Here is a 21,016-nt window from a genome sequence, read left to right on the forward strand (position 1 = left end):
CTGTGGGGTATTTTTGATGCTCACTCATCCCTCCACCTCCCTGTCTGCTCCTCTGGTGCATCTGATAAATTGAACTCCTTAACATGTAGGTCAGAAAGTAAAGTCTTATCAGAGAGAGCTAAGAGTGATAACTGGCAGTGATAACCAGAAAGCATCTGTTGGCTTTAAGGCTTTTGGGTTGAGAACAGAAGGAAGTTTGCGGATTCCACTGGATTGTTGGGTTTTGTAGAGAGGTAGGGGAAGCGTGTGTATGTGTGTGTGTGTGTGTGTGTGTGTGTGTGTGTGTGTGTGTGTGTGTGTGTGTGTGTGTGTGTGTGTGTGTGTGTGTGTGTGTGTGTGTGTGTGTGTGTCTGTGCCAGGGCAAATGTGTGTGGATGGACTGACGTCATAGCGTACTTCGAAGGAAAACGAAGTAAAGCGTGCTTCGGGATATGTGAGCGCAAGCACAGTCCACTGTTTATGCTGAGCCAGGTCAGAACAGAATAATGTGACAAGGACTGGTAGACCTTGTGATACACTTCATATCATACAGTTAGAATGTGATGTACAGTAGCTATTACCACAAAAGAGGGACTTTATTAAACTCCAGTTACTTTCAAAAACGTATTTTTTAAGTGGTAATCAAATTATTTTTTAATATGTGTCACAATAAGTTCATTAATGCAGTGTAGTTGGATGTGGAGACATTCCTACTTGATATTTAAATCAGTAAAGCACCAGAAGCTAAAAGAGAGATGATACACAGTATAAACAAAGAAAATGGCTGGAATTAAGAAATTGCATATTTAATAATTGTTTAATTGTTGGAAAGTAGCAAGACACTAACATTTCTGCTTTCTGAGACCTAACAGACTCAAGCTTTCATAAACTTGCTACACTGCTAATGGGCACTATTGATTAAAATGAAACATAAAATACGCTTTGATTTATATGAGAATACTGTAATATATCACTGGTAGGTTATCACTGTAAATGTGTGGGTACAGTTAAACCCTATTTATAAAGCAGAATAATAATAGCACATCCTGGAAATACATTTGGATCTGAAGCAATGCTGTTTTTATCTGACAATGGTATAAATCACATCCAGGGCATATGCCTTCACAACTTTCTAGACCTTTAGCCGATTTACTGACTGGGCAAGTACAGTCAGGCTTTACATGAATCCACACATATATCAAAGTATACTGTATAGTTTACACTGTGGAATAATAGAGAAATTCAGTTTAGACAAGAGGTTAAATATAACCTTAGTAGAAGAGAATAGGTATTATAAAGACAGCCAACCCCCTAAAACATTTTAAAAGCTCAAGTGGAAGAAGATTACCTTAAAGCAGGCATGGGACGGAGCTTTTTCTGGGAACTGCCTGAGAGTATTAATACAATAAGCACAGAAAATATAATACAAGAATGTTTTTATCAACGTAATCCGGAGAGATGAGGCCAAACCAACCTGGAATATAATCCCAAGGAGAAGGTCCCCTGGTTATTTGTCATCACTCATACACTGTCTCTCTCCATTTCTCAACCTCGCTTCAAATAATCGACAGATAATCTTCAAGAGGATGTTGTCCCTTCAGTCTTATCTTTACTGTGACGTCCCCACCAGCACTGAGGGTCAATAGGTTAACTGTTGGGTTAAGCTTTCAATGAGAGATCAGCTTGTTAATATTTACATGAATATAATATATTTGATATGATGCTGCATGAGTGTTTGGATAGTGGAATACTTTTTTGATACAGTCTGAGTTTAAATCAGTCGCTTTTTGCCTTTATTTGCCATATAAGTCACTTATAAATTCACTTCGATTTTTAGGAAGCTACTAGTACATTGTACTCTACTACACTTGTATTTCCTATTTCTGCATCGAAACTGTACTGAAACTGTAATTCTAAATAATTTAATAATTTAATTTAAAATTATTTAGTCTTTCTCATATTTTTCAATGCTCTTCTTGTGCAAATCTTTGTCTCGTGTAAAGTATTGGTCTATCTCTAGCTTGTAAAGGTGGTATACAAATATATTAGCTTTTCCTCTAAAATAAAAAAAAAAGATTAGAATAATACTAGTGCAATTGAAACAGGGACATCTCGAGGGGATATGGTAGGGGTTTACTTGAAGGACAGATGCAACATGAATTTGGTAGCTGACACTGTGACGGCTGTAAGACAATGTCGCCTTGGCGAGTAACTTTCTCTCTTTCGCTTCCTCCCCCTCTCTCTCTCCCCCTCCGTGTATCTAAGCAGCGTAATTTGAGTAAATGACAGGGGAACATCTGCTGTGCATAAGAGAGAGGCCAACACTTTAACATGCAGATGTCTCTCTCCATCTGCATTAATTCAATAATTACTGCAATGGAGGGAGGGGAAAAAATCTTTTTTTATAGCTTAAGACAATGTTATCTGTGCCAGTTGGTATGGGGAGGGCGAAAGGGGGGGGAGTGAATCAGTGTGTGCGTGTGTGTGCGTGTTTATGTGTGCATGTGCTGTTGGAGGTTTGTGAGAGGAGGGGTAGATTATTACACCATTTAGCCAAAGCAAGCTGTCACATTGCGGAGAATCTCACTAATTCCATTGTGCCCTTGGTGAGTCACTGGCAGACTCCAAGTGACCGATGATGCCTCAACGCCACCACTTGGTCACTGGACGACCAACCTGCTTCACTAGGGGTGTAACTGTGTGTGTCCTGTGTTGTACGTGCCTGTGTTGCGACTAACCTGTGTATTTTAATGTCTGTAGGAGGATGTGAGGGCCTGCATGAGTGTGTGCTCACACGTGTACAACCACTTTACAACAATACAACAAACCTGCTTTACTCTGGTGTGTGTGTGTGTGTGACAGTGAGAGAGAGATTATGATATAGTGTCGAGGTCTCTGACTCCCAATTTAGGAGGAATTTAAGGCACAGCAGCAATGACAGAGAACAACAGGTCAAGGCTTTGACATATTTTAAAACTACTGAATCTGTCCTTGTGACATTTTAAATGTCAGGCAATCACATTTTGGCTGGCGCCATCAATTACAATGAAAATATTGGGCCACAGAGAGCATTAACATGTAATGATTTCCATTCAACTAGAGCTAATTACTTTATTGAAAGGTGGACTCCAATATCTCACTCACATCAAAAGCATTTATAAAGCAATCAGACAAATGTGATTATAATGTCCTCGTTCGATAAATGAAAGAGATCAAATGTGGACAAAATGATTAAAATTAAGGTTACCTTTTGGACATTAAAGACAGTGAAGATAGAAAAAAGAAATACACCTATGCTGAACACAACAGTAGCAGGTTGTATAATAAATTATCATGTGTGCACCAACAACCTGTCAATGCATATGACCTCTCAAATAAAAAGTCACGTCACCCAAGAGTACAGATACACTCACAGAGACACACATAAACAATTAAAGGATGTATCACTGTACATATACGATTACCCACATAAATAAACATACAACCTGACATAATATCCACGAGCATGCAAACTCTTGCACCCACATGCACAGTCACACACACATAACTGACTCTTACATGCCAGCTAAACATAGGGACAAAGGAAAATATTTGTATACTTGGCAGGCCAACTTCCTTTGATTGCAGGAGTGCTGGTGTAGGAAACAATGCACAGGCACTATTAATACACCAAGGAGAAAGAGAATTCCTCTTAGAGGAAAGCTCAAAGGAGCCACTGGCCAGGCTATTTACAGACTTACTGACTGATTGGATGACTGACTGCACTATACTTACTGTAGTCTCTGCATCTTGTCTTACTCTGCTCTTTTTCTGCAAGGACTCTGACATGCTGACACATATATTACATTGCACATTAGAGGGGAAGTGGTAAACATTCTTGCATAATGCCATATACTATACAGTTTGCTGAATATTCTGGTTATGATAGTTTCAGTGCACAGATATCAAATAGAAACAAATGCTTAGGAAATGTAACAGATCCCTTCCACTTCTGTATCACATCCACATGTCTGTGACATTTGACTGGTGGTAAATAGCCGCTCGGCCACACTTATGATCGCCTCTCCTTTCTAAAAGTGCCCAGTTAAAGAGCATCAAATCCCCACTCGCTAAACCCACACAAGCCCAACCTTCATTAGCATAGCTAACAAACTCCCTGAAAGAGCAACAGTGGTGGGAGAGAACAATGGCAGTCTATTAAAGGGGGAGAGAGGGGGTGAAAGGAGGAGAGAGGGGAGGGGGGGCTATTGTTCTGGTCTTATTTAGCCCTTGGTGTCACCCTGCAACTGTTGTCACTTCTAAGTTTAGCTGGACGGCTGAAGAGGACAGCGCAGAGACGAAGGAGGAGGGAAGGCAAGCGGAAAAAGGAGGTGGGGAGGAGCACAAGAGAAAGACGGAGGACAGAGAATGGAGAATGGAAAGAGATGGTGTGAGGAAGAGGGGATGATAAAGGGTAGAGGGGAAAATCGATGCGAATTTAAGATGGAAAGAATGTAGAGTGAGATGTAGAAGGCAAACAAGGGGAGGAAAAAAGGAAGGGATGCGATAAAACTCAAAATGCACAAAAAGTCAAACTCAAGTTTGAAGTGACTTAGAGTTTTGGTCAACGCTAAAAATCTGGATGACAAGACAAATTCAAGGCTTTGAGTTAAAGACTTGAGTCTTGAGACTTGAGAGTCTATACACTAGGTAGTATCAGTCTAGTGTTTTTGCATCTGCTATAATAATATAAGCATTGATGAATACTTTTTGAAGCGCTCTGACACCTTGCTATTGAAAAATGCCAAGAAACCGAGCAGGAGCAAATGTACCGAGAGTTTGCTGAGCCAGGTGCAGAAGACCAGCACACTCAACCCTACCTTTTTCAAGCTATTCAAGAAATGAAGTAATTCAAAAGTAATCGACAAAATGCTGTGCTCTATTCCAGACACTTCTGGCTCAGACGTCAGGGCTGCAAAACTTTGGAAAGAGAGCCAACAAGGCCAAGGAAACAATTTCGGGGATGGGGAAGGCTTCTGACCAGCCCCACCTGTGGATTCAGGCACTTGAGAGGGAGATGCAAAGCATAGCTGAATACATAAATAATCTAGAAAACAGAGACAGGAGAAAAAATGTATGTATCATAGGACTGGAAGATGGCTACCCACTTTACTTCACTTAGAAACCAACGCTAGGTAGGTTAAAATTGAGATAGTGCAGACCCTAAACCTGGCCCAAACCAGCAACCCCAGTCAATCCTCATCAGACTCCATAATTACAGTAACAAACAGAAGGTATCCAGGCTTCCAGACACATTGGGACCAACGGACAAGTTCCATGTATTTCCCTCCAGATCACCCCCTTTCTCACAGATGCAATGTCAAAGTCGGCTGATTATATGAATATAACTGTGTGTGCATGTGTGTGCGTGTATGTGTACTGGGGAAACAGAAACATTAGTGTCAGCATTGGAAAGGCATGAGGGTAAACTAGACAACAAACAGAGGATCAAATGAGTCAAAAGAAGCAATGAGGCAAGACCCAAGGAGAAAGAAAGAGAGAGAAAGATTAGCCCAACTGTCTGCTCATAAAGCGGCCAAGGGGTGAGGCGCTAAGCCCTCCGGTGAAAGCAGAGCTTAGGTGGGTGACACAGGGCAGTGGACCCCACTCAGCCCACAGTGGCCTGCAGCGTAAGGCATGAGCCAAAGCAAAGACACATGGATAAACAGTGGGAGATGAGGCTCCACGCCTGCAAAGCCCACTGGGCTAAGATGGCCAAGCAGGCGGGCAGGCAGGCAGGCGTCACATTCCCCCCCAGCCAGGAGTGGAGACATAGGGGTTAGGCTTAAGGCTTGGCTCCCTAACTGGCTGATAAGGGACAGGGCAGGATGGCAGACATTGTCTCAGTCAAGTCAGTGAGTTCATCAGAAAGAATGTGGATTTATTGTATACTGACTGGGCTAAGCTCAGGGGAATAAAAGGACAATTACATAGGGTCTTGGCATGTACCCTCTCTTAAAATACAGCCCTCTCTCTACACTAGACACAAACACACATCACTGTCCATCGCTCAAGCTGTGCCCTCCTGATGACCCCTAGTTAGCACCAGCAGCCTAGGAATGGCCTGTGATGACAAGGTTACGAATTTGAGGTGACTAGGGTCCAGTTCACCTCTACTGCAATACTGAAAGAACAAATGTCTTTAACCGTGCTGGATTTCACACACAACCCTCGTCTGCGACCTCACAGCAGCTAGATATTATCAGCTGCCATTTTACGAGGTCCCCAATGTGACAATGCCTAGCCTAAATCCATCAACAGTACAGCAATAAGCAGGGTCCGAAAATAACAACCGTGCCAAATGTGGGCAGATTTTCAGTTTGGGGAGAAATCTTTGAGGGCTATTTGCCGTAGTGGCAGGTAAATGTTTGTAATACAATAGTCATAAAATATCTGGCATGATGGCTCAGAGAAAATTATTCATGTTTGCTGCTATACAGTGTAGACACTTGCACCACATGTGTTTTACGTGTGTCTAAACAGTGCCCCAAAACTGTAGGAGCGCTCAAAATGGTCTGAGATGAAGGAACTACAGCCACAGACCGTCTCAAGTGCTTCTAGTTTTGCTGTACTGTTTACCGCACAGATATCAGTTACTCAATATCGCAGCTCTCCGCTAAACTGTCACTTCCCACTTGTCTGCTGCTAGCTACTGTTAAATAGTTATTATGTGGTGACATTTAAAAGGAGTAGTATATATGACACAAATAGGCAATTTATTATTTTGGTCGGTAAAAAATATGGTTGGCTGCTGGATTTTTTCATCTACAAGTCCCTTTGACAGGTGTCTTCGAAGGGTGTAAAAGCAGACATAGTGCTTATGTAGTATGATCCTTGAAGGGGCTCAGAGGGAAGACAGCATTGACAACGTGCTACAATGTAATAAATAATGAGACACCAAAGATTATTTGTCTCACCTTTGACAGTTCAGTGATAAAAATACACAGAGAATAATATTGTACAGCAAACCATGACCATTACAATTTCATTGTTTCCATTGTTTTCTGACATTAACAATCAGCCCTCCTTCCTTGACCTGTGCAAAGCTTAGAGACATGACACTGTATCCCTCAATTGTCTATGATTTAAGGGCCTAATCTGTTCTGTATGGTGCCCCCTGTTGAAGTGCTATGGTCCCATATCTGCTTTCGATCACAAAACCTTGTCTGTCTACATGTGTGAGTGGATCTGTATCTTATGGTTTAGGGGTGTGTGTATATAATTGGGTGGGTGAGGATTATATAATACCTATGATGACAGCTGAATGTGATTGTACAGAAGTTAGTGTTGAACAATTTATGTAGACCAAAACAATGTTATTTAACTTCCAGAATGAATGGCAACCATATGTACAGTATCCTTGCCCACTTCAATTTAAAAAATGAAAAAAAGATCACAGACCCTTCTTCAGCTCTTATTGAGCTTTTGACACTGAAAACACTGGATGGTAGGCAAGGTAAAAATTTGAACACATGAAACCTGGTTCAGATCACTAAATAATTATATCATTAACTTTTAACAGATGAAACTTGATTTGCAAATCTTGTTGCAATTTTTTAAGTTAGCGCAAGACACACAGAACTTGTGCTGAAAGTAATGAGGAAATGATTTGAAATTATTATTTTTACTTAATAGAGTAATTTAATCTTCAGTCCACACAAACTGCACTTGAGTCTGGGAGGCTCCTGAAACATCAAGAGGAAACTCACACACTCATACAAAAAACACACACTTATCCACAGGACATTGTTCTGTGGGTCCACAGCATATCATGAGTACAACTGATTTAAGGCAGTAAATGCTTGCTTCTGTCTGTTAATAAGACCAGTCAAACTCTACAAAAACAGAGATTGAGTACAAACTAATAATAATAATACAAATCTTACAGTGCGATATATTGAATTTCAGTTTGTAAGACAAATGCAAGAAGTCAACTTCTCTATCAGACTAAACAGGTCAGGTCTACTGTATGTATTTAATACCTCTGTCCTGTCTCTTATTCTGTTGATTTTCCCTAACAGGGTTTCCTTGAGAACTAAATCTACTTAGGATTTATTGTTTCTTATTATTTCTCGTCATTGGAAATTATAATCCTTTCACCTAATCCCCCTCTCCCTCCCTCTCTTTCAGATCATATTCATCAAGATCATCCTCTCTGACAAAGCAAGAAATCAGCACAGTGGGGAGGTCTAAAGAGATCGAGTACTGGAACAGGGGGTTTCTTCCAAATCAAATCAGGTTCCTCTGATGTAATCAAGACAAGACGCCAAAGACGACGACATAATCTCCCATGGACATGCCTCCCTTGCTTGCACATTATTAAAAATGGGGAGAAACAAATCTTTAGATTGAGAGACTGGAAAAATGGAATTATAATAAATCGGGGAGAAACTGGGGCAAGGTTGGATAAAGCCTTCAGATACAGATGAGGACAAATCTTCACAGTGGTTTGTGCTTGTATGTGTTTATGCGGGTGGGTGTGTGTGTGTGTATGTGTGTTAGAGGGAAATAGAGTAGACACGTGTGCGTGTAATGTGTTTGCATGGTTGCTTATGAAATATTTCAATTTACTCAAGATCAAGTCCCTGACCTGAGCTTTCCCTGTCTACCTCTGGGTAAAAAAAATCAGGAGTGCTGGTCGATTTCACTCTTGTCAGATAATCTGATAGTCTGTTTCTAAGGTGACCAGTGTACTGTGATACACCATGACTGGGATTATTAATCATTTGAAGGTGCACTTACGATAAACTCCCACATGATGGCACAATGTGACAGAAGTGGACACCAGCAAGGAACTTGAAGGCTGTCTGTATTGAATGACAGGGTCACAATTTTTCATGTATGTCTTAAAACAAAAGTCAGATGTCCAAATAAACATTGAAAGAGATTTTTTCTTTTCTTGATTTTTCTCCCGTTTATTCTGGACATGAAGGGATCCCTTCCTAATGCACTTAGAATGTAAGTGATGGGGGCCAAAATCTACAATCCTCATTTTAAGGAAAATTTTATTTAAAATGTTATCTGAAGTTAATATAAATGTGGCAGATATCCACTCCATATGAATAACTCAGATTGAAGCCTCATATAAGCATCAGATAAACTTTTAAACACATTTTTACTCAAATGATGAAGTGGATTTTACCCCTGTCACTTACATTAAAAGCACATTTGAAGGGGATCTTTTAATAGCCAATATGAAAAAGAGGAATGATTACAATAGGAAAACATCTCTCAATCTTCATATGGGCACCTAACTGTTATTTTAAGACAGGTTGAATAGTGAGCCTTTCTGTTAATTTTCCCTGATCTCTATTGTGGATAAAGTACGACATATACTGTCATCATGCAGTCAAGACCAGTGCTTATCTTGTTGAATATTCAGTATGATGAATTGATTTAGTGAACTGATATACAAACTGTCAGCTGTCACAATGCAAAGAATTAAAATATACTCATTGGGTCAGCATGGACTGCCAAAACGTTCCTAGCCTCCACCAGCAGGTGGCCTCATTGACCTACACTGAAATGTACCAACACCAAGGCCGTGACCTATGCTGACCTCTCTCCTTCATTTCATCGCTATTCTAGCAACTCTCTAATAAAGGCATGAAATACTCAAAAAAAGGTCTTGAATACTGTATGTTTTATACGAACAACAATAACTTTACTCCATCATTCTGTCTTCCATATTCTTCGGTGCCATGCTACTTGGCACAAAATGAAAAGAGGCCCATGAACACAGTGTCAGCAGCACATCAGAAAATGCAACAACTTCACATACCTTTTTCCTATTTAACCAATAACGAAGATATGATCAATTTTGAGCCTCTTTTTACTATTATGAGGAACAGCAGGAAGAACTGTAACCACAAACAGCATGGTTTGGATAATATTCACTCTTTATGCCTGCCAAACTGCATAATCCATCAATTATGGGTCCAGAATAAACACCATTAAATAAATAAATAAATAAAAACCTACAACATGTTATTCTAAGAAGACAGAGCAATTATATATTTTTAGGCTATACTTGACTTCATAAAGTACCAGATTCACTATATGCTACTGATATTTCCAATATAAAAGGCAAATAACAACTTTAACAGCATTTTCAATGAATTTATATTCTCAATTTTAATTTAAGATTTCATGATATGAAAATGCATGGGCGAATTAGCCATAGCTTAAAAACTAATGGTATCTGCATTCTGCACCGATCTTCACAAATCAGACATTGTCAACAAGTGACTGCAACTACCAGTCAATGCAAAACTGGGGAGGGCGGGAGGGTGATGACCAGATAGACATTTAACCATCCAAGCAATAGAAAAGACAGTTTCTGGCTCACCTTATTTGATGCAAGCCCATCATCAACTAAAACGTTTTGTTATCTTTGAATTGTTTGTTAGGAGGTCAGAGTGTAACTGGGTCCACAACTCATTTCAGGGTTTCTTTTTAACACACTTTTATCCATCCAGAGTTTTGTAGTGGCGTGACTACAATCAAATGTTTGGCACAATTTTCAACTTTCACCGCCTCGGTTGTAAGACTGCAATGCCGCTTTTGACCACACAGACTATTTCAGCATACAGCCGCTTAAACCCAGAGGGGCGCTGTTTGACGCTTTTGATGGAAAGTTGGGAAGACACCACAGACGAAGAAAATTGATTAACTAATTATTTGAGTAATTCAAATGACAGCAGTAACAAGGCAATTGTGGGTAGTAAGGAAGTCCCTCTTGCCCTTTGGATTCCTGAAAATGCCCACCCTTCCTCTTTTGAAGCCAATACATAAGCCCCAAAACAGTCACACGGTGTTATATATCAGTTGTTAAAATGACTTTATAAGGCTACTAAATGTATTATTTGGCGCTATAAGTTAAATAATAAAAACAACAAACAGGCTTTTTTGTGGATATAAAACTGTGCACATTATCTGCATTTGGATACCACTGTAAAAAGGGGATGGTGACGCCCCAATGGTTGGGGTGCCACATCCCACTTCTATCGCAGTTCCACATTTTGGAGGAAGGCAACCAGGAGGAGACACCATGACGGGCAGCATCAAGGGACTTGAGCGGTTTGACAGTCCGACGAAAGGACGAAGTCTCCGCGTTACCAGAGCCTTTAAAGTTGGAGAGCTCATTTTCTCCTCCCAGGCGTACTCTTACGTGCTGTCATTGAATGAGAGAGGTTGCTACTGTGAGTTCTGCTTCACCAGGTAATCCACAAACAGCGGCTGGGCTTCTGCATCTCGGCATGGTTGCGACACATTAACTACTCTGTCCTCTCGCTGCCTATTTTTGGTCATGCCTGATATACTGTGGCCAGATATGGTGCCAGACCTCATTATAGTTGATTGATTTCTCAGTGGTTGTGAAAACATAAAACTATAGTCCAACTAATCCATTTTACTGCAGACCTCATTCTCCGTTGAACAGACCAGTTCACGAGGAATGGAAATAGCCTATATTAACCAGAAAGCATTCTCTATGGCTGATCTCTCTGAGTAGTGCCTCACATGCATCTAACTCCACATGTCTGAACACCCTATGTGGGAGTGTATAGATGTGAAACATGAGAAGGAATGGCAACATGATTAGTACACATTATACTTCAACTCTAGATGCTGTTGAAAATAAGGTCCATAAATTTCAATTAATATTAGATTAGTTGTGATGTATTTTTCAGGTAGATGTCGTTTAAGCCCATGCAGTCTCTGGAATGATCCTGTAAGGCAGCAATTAGCACAGGAACCTGTGTTCCCCTGTAATAACTTCTTATTTACACACAGCACTAATAGTAGTTATCATAAATCATGTTTTTAACATGCTTTTCCCATATTATAGTGTTCTCTTCTCTTTGTCAGTATATTTTCTTGTGCTTTTATTGATAACATTGTCTACTGTTATCCTTTGTACTGCTGTTATACAAGTTGACATATTTTATCCTAAAATAAATAGTGCTCACAAGCTTAAAGTCTATCATGTTTTTTCATCAGTTAAACCCAGCACTAAGTAACTTGTTGGACTTGGCGACTACCTTAGCATCTCAAAATGATATGGGTGTACTTTTGGACTGCTTTACTGTTTCAGTGTGGTAGACAGCTGGTCCATCATAAGGTCAGTTCTATTAATACCACAGAACACTTTAAAGCCCTCCATTGCTATCAGTTACAACAGGCTTCTAGCAACTGCTGCTGCTTGTTTCAGAATAACAGAGCAGGATGTTGAAGTGTTCATGTGCACAGTTACACACTGAAGCAGCTTGATACTCACTTATGCACACATACAAATACCAAGTCTGAAATGTTCAATCAGCTTTGGCATGCAGGTTGACTTCCAATCTGATCTTTCAATGTTGTTTGTTTGTGAGTCTGTAAAAGTAAATTGAAGCCAGATGTGTGAGAATCTTACAGTAACTTTTATATAATATGCTGTTTGTCATCTGTAAGATAATAAACCTTTTGTGTGTAATTTGTAGGAAAGAAGGACTGGCAAAATGTGGGAAGTGCAAGAAAGCCTTTTACTGCAATGTGAAATGCCAGGTATGAAACAGTCAGTCCAAAGCTCTTCACAATGAAATATCAGGATGATGTGTAGACTGACATAACATTTTGCACCAACATTCAAAGTCCTTGACTTTTGATCGAGTGCCACCTAAAGATCAGATCTCATGTTTGTCACAGTTCATACAGTAGATACAGTATTTCTTTTTACATGTTCTTAGGAAGGCTGAGACTAATCTGGCATGCCAAGATCATCCTTTCGGACTGTAGTCTGTCTGAGTAACTTCCGTTGTTGGTTTACAGTTCCAGCTGTAAGAGCTAAAAGGTCTAAATATTCCTTTGTTTTGGTGGCTGTAGGCATGTTAAACTCCACACTTTGTTTCAACTGGACTCTAGAAATGTTGCAGGCTCTGGGTGTGTGATGTCATCTGGCTGTAAACCAAATTTCCAACTTGGCGACAATACATATTGATTGATTATAAAAACAAATGATTTATTTCATATTACTCTCAGCTGTATTCTAAAATGTTGGCTAAGCATGTTGACATGCTAACATATCACACATCATTCTAATGTTAGCGTGCAGATCAAAGCATGGCTCAGTCTAAGCACAGCTCATGCTGACAGAGTACAGCTTTGGCTAATGAATTTTTTCGCAGCTTCGATTTTCTAGAGCTCAGACAAACTAAATCTAAAATACCATAAACTGCCCATAGTACAGAAGACACACCCTTGTGTTGTTTGTGTGTGTCCCTCTAACAAAACTTTACATTTTTGCCTCACTATAAGAATAGGAAATTAGATTCACCCAACATGCAGCTTTATTAATCCAACCATTTTATACCTGTCATTTCATGGCCATAGGCTTTTAGTGTCGTCATCTTGTATTGTCATACGGTTTGATTTCATGACAGTTCTCTATGTGCTCCAGTTCCCTCCCCCAGTCCAAAAGCAAGCAAGCAAGAGTCCAAATTGCTCAGTGGCTTGTGTATGTTAGTGTAGTTCAGTATGAATATGACATATGACATTTATATGATATATTATGTCTTAAGTGGTAATGTCAGTATATAATGAGGTATGTAAAGCAATTTGCGTGATAAGCAGCCATATAAAAACACTTTCCCTGACTTGATGAACTTAACCAGAGACAGGGACAGAGCAATAAATTAATGAGTCAAATTGCATGTTAGAACATTAGATTAGCAAAGTTGGAGTCACATTCCACCGTGCTGCTTAATGCTAAAGCTGGTGGGGTAGTTTTAGTGCCATATATGCCCATCGTTGTGGCTTTTTGTCTAAACTGTAAGTAGTTGGCTTTGCTGTAAATGCTCACATTTGAAATAGCTTTATGCAATTATACTGTATAATATTTGTCTGTGTGTGTGTGTGTGTAGAAAGGGGACTGGGCTATGCACAAGCTGGAATGTTCAGCAATGATGGCTTTCAGAGAGAACTGGTGTCCATCAGAGACGACCCGTCTGGTAGCCCGAATCCTCGCCAAGAAGGTTAGACAGTTAAAAACACACAATGTCCTCTTGTTGGGTTATGTATGTTGTTTGTATGTGTCTTGCACATAAATGTAGCTTATTGAGGTCATTGCTGCTTTTCCACAGAAAACACAGAAGGAACGATGTGTATCTGAGAAGATCATGCTGATTGGAGAGATGCAGTCACGTGAGTAATTGTTGCAGTAACACACGGGCTCAAGCATGTAGTATAAAGTCCATCGGTATTAAAAAAGAGAGAGAATTGTGTACATTATCAAAACGTTGCCTATTAGTTTCTGTCAACTTATCAATAAATAATTGTTGCAGATCTAGTGTTCATAGACTCTGAGTCTCTGTACTTCAGTCTTAAGTGTCCCCAGATGTCCCTCTTTAAAAAGAACAACCCATTCAGATTAGACTGAGAGAGACTACCATGCATGGCCCCATCTATATATATCCTATAGATATGGGTTATTAAAAACATAACAAGTGTAACAACTTGACTGGGAAGCAGAGGCACTTTAGTCTGACACACACTGCATATGTGACTGTAAGACAAATGACTCTGCATTGACAATTCACAGTTGTGGTTCACACATGTAGGTTAACTAATATTTCAAATTAGCTGAGTTGAAAAAAATGTGTATGTGTATAGAAACCAGACAGAAAAGGTGCAGCTATGCATATTGGCAGCCTTACCAGTCTGGTGAATGTCAATGAATTGACTCTAGTGTTACAGGTCAGGAGCAGGACACACACAGACACACACACACACAGTCTGGCAGATTATTGGATGACGTGGTGACAATGTGTTCGTGCCTTGGCATAACAAGAGAGATGAAAAAAGGAGAGCTGTTTATCCCCATCTATTTACAGTTGTAACAGATTAACTACAGTGTATGGACCCAATTAAAACCTGTCTAAACCATCAAAGAACATCAGAGGGAATTTTACTAAATGACCCTCTGTCTGTCTGTTATTTGTAAAAGTTGTTGCTTACATTCCTTATGGGTCTTCACAACTAGTCCATATACACACTGTTAACAGATTAGATGAGTAATGTTAATGCAGACACAAATTTATAGATAAAATGTTCCATTTTTATTATAGAAAACTTGAAATCGCTGAAGACGTTAGGTAGCGGCCATACTGCTGTTGAGTGAAAAGCTTTGCACTGGTGTAGTCTGCTTAGTCTCACTTATCTGTGTGCAGATAAGATATTTGGCTGTCACTGTTCCATTTCTTAATTTAGACTGGCAAGAGTTGAAATCATAATTTAAAATAAGTACAGCTACAGGATGCTGCTAGAAAAGAGAGAAAAAAGTTGTTTAAAAAAAAAAGCCACAATGGATTAATCAAATCAAAATGTCTGTCCTTCTCCTGTAAAAGATGTGGAGGATGTAGATAATGAGAAAAGAGAGATGAACGAGGCAGACATAGCCGGACTGTATCGTTTTTACTCCAAACACTTGGATCTTCCTGACCACAAAGACCTGCTAACACTCCTCTCACAGGTACTACACACACACACACATACACACACACACACACACACACACACACACACACACACACACACACACACACACACACACACACACACACACTCACACACACAAACGACTAGTGGTAACAATCACAATATAACATGCAATGCATTTAATGTTGTTATATCGTGTTCTTTCTCTCCTCTGTATGTCCTTCTATTCATCAGGTTTCCTGTAATGGTTTCACTATAGAGGATGATGAACTGTCCCACATAGGTACTGCAATCTATCCAGAGTAAGTGTGAAAACGCACACATACATACACATACATTATAGGCACATTTTTCATCCACTACTGTTTCAACAATACAATAGAATCTCCCATCTTTACACAACTTCTGTTGCGGTTCTCACTTGTTATTTCTATAATTAATATCAATGATTTTTTTTCTGTGCTTTGTACCTGCTATTTGCCTTTTTGGATGTATCTAAGTCAGACTCCAGGCATTATACTTGAAAGACTTACTGAGGAAGGACAGAGTGATATTATTCTTTGAAGAAGAAGGAACCAATCATACTGACACATTCATAGACAAGTCACATTACTACTGTATTTGTTTAGGTTTTAAAAGTCAGTATTGGGTGACAGATCTCCAAAGAAGCGTCGACTCCAACAAGACAACTTTTCCTTTCCAGTTGGTTACTTGGTGGTAAGATCAGCTCCCTGCTGAGGTTGTTAAGTTTAAAAATGTGCTGTGTGAAGGAGAATTTGACTTTTCGGCCCCTTTTTGAGCTATTTCCAGCATGCCACTTAGATAAACCCAAACATATTTCAGGCACACTCAAGACCTCTCTTGAGTGCTAATAATGCCTAAAAATATGCAGAACTGGTTATGTCACGTTTATGTCATTGCTATGAGCAATTGTATGTCTGCACCTTTCTCACTGGTTTTACTTCAAAGCATAATGGTATGGTACTTTCATTCTAATATCCTTCTGTCTCTTGATATCTGTCTCTCACCACAGTGTGGCGCTGATAAACCACAGCTGTCTCCCCAGCGTTATAGTCACATATGATGGGATGTCAGCTGAGGTTCGGGCAGTAAAGGACATGAAGCCTGGAGACGAAGTGAGGAAAAGGGACAGCTGCCTTTAGAGGGGGTTGGACTTTTTGTTTTCCTTTTTTTTGTGTGTGCACGCGTGTGGAGGGCGCTATGTTTGCTACGAGAGGGCAGAGAATGTGACAGTGTAAGCGTCTTGTTTGTGAGCTCAATTTAGTTTGGTGATCAGCCAATCAGTAAGAAGTAACTAAAGTAACCCTAAAGGACAGTAAAGGTTATTAAAGGCACTGTGTATTGCTATTTTTCAATACCATACAGAAAATATCAAAGGTATCTCCTGGAAATGTTTTAATTCAGGCCTTTGAACAGACTTGACTGTTTTCAGTTCTTGACTCTTTCTCAGAACAGATGCTTTTGGATTTAAACTCTGCTGATAATATGGATGAGACAGTAGCTTAAAAATGAAATGGGTTAGAAACCTGACATTGGCATTGTGTTATTGAAAGCCGAAGACAGGAAGGGTGAAGGTTTTGACATGAGCAGGTCATGACATCACTGCTTTTGTACAACATCAGTTCAGTAACAATTTACTAATCATTGGTGTCAAGATAATGCTATTGAAGGCAGAGAGTCTGAGAAATGTCCATGAATGGAGAGTGTGCGCTAATTAGAATTCCCATGTGCTGTGTGTGTTTGTGTGTTATCTGCACCTCTAGGTGCTCATCAGCTACATAGACCTCCTCTATCCAACAGATGACCGCAACAACAGGCTGAGAGAGTCTTATTACTTCACTTGTGACTGCCAGGAATGTAAAAGCAAGTCCAAAGTAAGAACCCATAAAAAAAGTGACGAGTAAAAAAAAAAAAAAGGGTAACAAACTTGCACTTGTCATACAGCTGTCATTGTAATATACATGTCAAATTTAGAACCAGCACTTGATGCTCAGTGTCTTATCTTTGCTTACAGGACAAGGCAAAGTTGAAAGTACGTAAGCGGAGTGACCCCATTGAGACGGACGTTATCAACAACATGGTGCGCTATGCCAGAAAAGCCATCAGAGAGTTCCGGGCCCTCAAACACACCAAGAATATCCTTTTAATAATAATAACATGGTCTCTTTTGTGTAATTTTTTTATCAAGAATACCTACAACTTGATCAAGGAAAATATCAAGTAGAAAAGATCTATTTTGTGTTGAATTTTTATTAAGCCTTCCTATGAATCTGGTAGCTCAACAACTAAACTTAACTTTCCACTGCTGTATTACTCTCAGGTTTTGGTAAATATGATGATATTGGTGATTAGTGTATGTTTACTTATTAGATATAGTAAAAATGTAATTGGTGATTTTAGAAAGAAAAAGTAATTTCATTGTTGCAGACTTGATTATCCAGCAGAGCAGCTTCCCAGACTGTGAAGCATCTGGTTACATGATCAGAGGACATTTTACATTTCTGTTTAATATCGGCTTGTGTTGATTCAGCCTTGACTCTGCAGCACCCCCTAGTGAGTTGCTCGAGATGTGTGAGCACAGCCTGGAGGAGATGGGAGCCGTTTTTGATGATTCCAACATCTACATGCTGCACATGATGTACCAGGCCATGGGCGTTTGTGGTTGCATGGAAGATTTAGATGGAGCTGTCAGATACGGCGAGAAAATCGTTAAACCTTACAGGTGCCGTGAACAGTGACCTCTCAAAAATACACATCTCTCTATGCACTCTTTAACCATGTATGATTACCTGCAGGTTAGATATTAGATCATATCCGTCTAAATGAGCATGACTCATGTTGCTGTTTTTTTGTTTGTTTGTTTTTTCTAAAATGGGTAATTATTTCATTTAAGTCAATTACTGATGAGAATTTTACTAAAATCTCTGTCTAATGTAGCCAGCTGTATCCCCCCAACTCTTTGAATGTGTCCTCAATATACCTGAAGCTGGGCAGAATTTATATGCTTCTGGATAAGCCCTCGATGGGTCTTAACGCGTTCAAGAAGGTAACGTACACTACAGAAATGATTTCAGCTGTATATTGTTTTGTTTTTGTCTTTTTAACTCATGCATGAATTTCTGTTCTGATACCAACATGTTTTTTTGTTTTATACTTTACTTAATCAATCCTTTTTTTTTTCATTTAAAAAAATGAGTCCTCTTCTCGAATGTTAAATATTGTCTGAATACAACCAGCCACATAAGAATGTTGCCTAAACAAAGTGTGGTCTGAAATTCAGAAAATGTATCTGATTAAGGAATAGTAGTGCACCTAGAAATCATGTGCACCCATTTACATGTTATAAAAATGATATTTTTTGTGTGTTCACAGGCAATGGCTATAATGGAAGTGGCTCAAGGGAAGGATCACCTCTATCTGAAAGAGTTGCGCAAAGAGATGGCACAAAAATGAAGTGACAACAAAGAAACAATGTGACATGGGTGATCCCTATGGACTGCATACACTCCTTGGATTAGGAGCTATACAGAACTGTAGGCACTTTCTGGCATTTTTTTTGCATTGAATCAAAGATAGAGAACATTCATGTTTTTATGATATTATTTATTTTTGAGATTTATCTTTTACCTGTTATGTATGGAACAAGTTGTTGCAGGAGGGAACATTTAGTACCAAGTGGGAAATTAATGTTCAGTTGTGTGTGAAAATCTGTGTGCAATGTGGTTTTTTTTAGAAGCCCTTTGTCAAATTATGAATGATTTCCTGTTTGTTTTGGTTTGTGACTGACATGTCAGCTGGACCTGCCATCCATTAGTGTCGAGTTGTTTACATATGGGCGCAGGGGGTCAATGCAAGAAAATCCCTGTCCACCGATAAGGACAGCAGCTTTGCCACGAGGGGCCTATTAAAGCAGCAGATTGTGCCATTTCACAATGGAGGGCTGAGATGGAGCATTGTGTTTGCATTAACACCTTGTGTGACTCCTCTGTGCTAATTAATGTCCCCAGCACTGTGAGGTGAGAGAAAACCTCACCAACACACACAGCATTAACAGCTAAGAGATTGTAAAAAGTCATACGTAAATTATCATGCGGCCACAATTTTAAAGAAAATAAGGCTTTATTGCATAATAAGCAAGTACGACAGTTTCATATATGTCTGGGGAGAGAAAAACAACAGACTTGATGCACTGAAAACGCATATACAAAACATATGTACACATACTTTTGGGATATTTGGGAGTTTTGCCAAAAACAAATGATGGGGGAAAAAAATTAAATATAAACAAACAGTGGAATGCCGTGAGAAAATACTGTCACAAAGAGAACAGAAGTGCAACAAAACACTTATATGTCAAAAGAGCATAAAGCTTATACTTATCTGAGAATATATACAATGAAATATAAAAATGCATGCATAGTTAATTATGTTGCGGTATTTTTCTGGTACCAAGTCAAAACAAAAACAAAAAAAACTATATAAAACATTTGTAGAAATCCTTTCTCACATGCCCATTATTGTATGTACAAAAGTTACTTTGGACATGACTGGCTTTGCATCATGGTTCAGAAAAATAAAACAGTATATTTAATGTAACATGTCAAAGGAGGTTCTTCAGCATGTCACTTTATAAAGAGGATTTTCGGAACATGGCAACAGTCATCTTTTGGGTTTGGATCAGATTGTTACAAATGGACAGAAAGACAGTCGTGTCACTTTTATACCATTTTTCCTTCAATAACAAGACATGAGCGTACTCTTACCTGAGCGTTACGTAAATAAATTGAAATGTTGAAGTAGTTGTTATGAAAAACAATACTGAAATACTGATTCTAAGATTTCATCTTAGGAGGTTAAAAAAATTTAATTTAGTTTAGCAAACCCATCAAGAACCCTAAAACAAGGATAGATATATCAACCAGGCAGCTTCTCCTTGTTATATATTTCAATAAGGCACAATGATACAGTATATACAGTATTTGCTGTATAAGGGCACAGTTCTGTATTGAATGCACATGTAAACAGTGAAATCTCTGATTCCAATGCATTGTTTTAAATGCTGTTTATGGTTTTGAAACGCCGTTGGGTAAGAGTGGACACATTTTGATCACAGGAAATTGTGAAGATTGAAATAAGTAATTGTTGAAATGTACTTGGTGAGAGTGTGCATGTGTAAGAGGGATCTTACTAGAAATGTATTGAATGAGGCAACTTCAGGAGGAAAATGGGAACAAACCTTATGACACTCACAAGGAAGGTTATACAAAAAAAAAATTAAGACAAGTTCAAAAGGTGAAAAAAGGATTTACATGCTTGTCAAAACTCTGTTCAATGACAAAGGTGACCACAATCTTGAGAGAAATAAATAAAAAAAACATTTGTAACAATGCTGAAGTTAATATTTGCTGTATTAATCAATACTCTGTTAAAAATAAAATGAATATTTTAGAACAGTGATTTCAAGAATACTTTTGTTTGGCAAACTCTTTCAGAGTTTTGAGTA

At 39.1% G+C, this 21,016-nt stretch overlaps 1 protein-coding gene across 1 annotated transcript; it reads left to right on the plus strand.

Moving 5' to 3' along the window:
* Nucleotides 1-11,053: 11,053 nt before the first annotated feature.
* LOC133997172 (N-lysine methyltransferase SMYD2-B-like) lies at nt 11,054-20,907 on the plus strand. The gene is made up of 12 exons (XM_062436715.1): nt 11,054-11,238; nt 12,501-12,564; nt 13,920-14,030; nt 14,139-14,199; nt 15,402-15,526; nt 15,727-15,794; nt 16,526-16,628; nt 17,277-17,387; nt 17,528-17,648; nt 18,061-18,235; nt 18,451-18,559; nt 18,886-20,907. The coding sequence occupies exons 1-12, from the start codon at nt 11,069-11,071 to the stop codon at nt 18,964-18,966; spliced, it is 1,299 nt and encodes a 432-aa protein (XP_062292699.1). The 5' UTR covers nt 11,054-11,068; the 3' UTR covers nt 18,967-20,907.
* Nucleotides 20,908-21,016: the final 109 nt, after the last annotated feature.

This window comes from Scomber scombrus, chromosome 17, assembly GCF_963691925.1.
Source record: "Scomber scombrus chromosome 17, fScoSco1.1, whole genome shotgun sequence".
Lineage (NCBI taxonomy): Eukaryota > Metazoa > Chordata > Actinopteri > Scombriformes > Scombridae > Scomber > Scomber scombrus.

Bases quoted from the DNA above. Each gene is read 5' to 3' on its own strand.
- LOC133997172 (XM_062436715.1), top strand. From the start codon at position 11,069: ATGACGGGCAGCATCAAGGGACTTGAGCGGTTTGACAGTCCGACGAAA. The intron at 12,565-13,919 runs GTATGAAACAGT...GTGTGTGTGTAG, and splicing joins ACTGCAATGTGAAATGCCAG to AAAGGGGACTGGGCTATGCA. The intron at 18,560-18,885 runs GTAACGTACACT...GTGTGTTCACAG, and splicing joins GTCTTAACGCGTTCAAGAAG to GCAATGGCTATAATGGAAGT.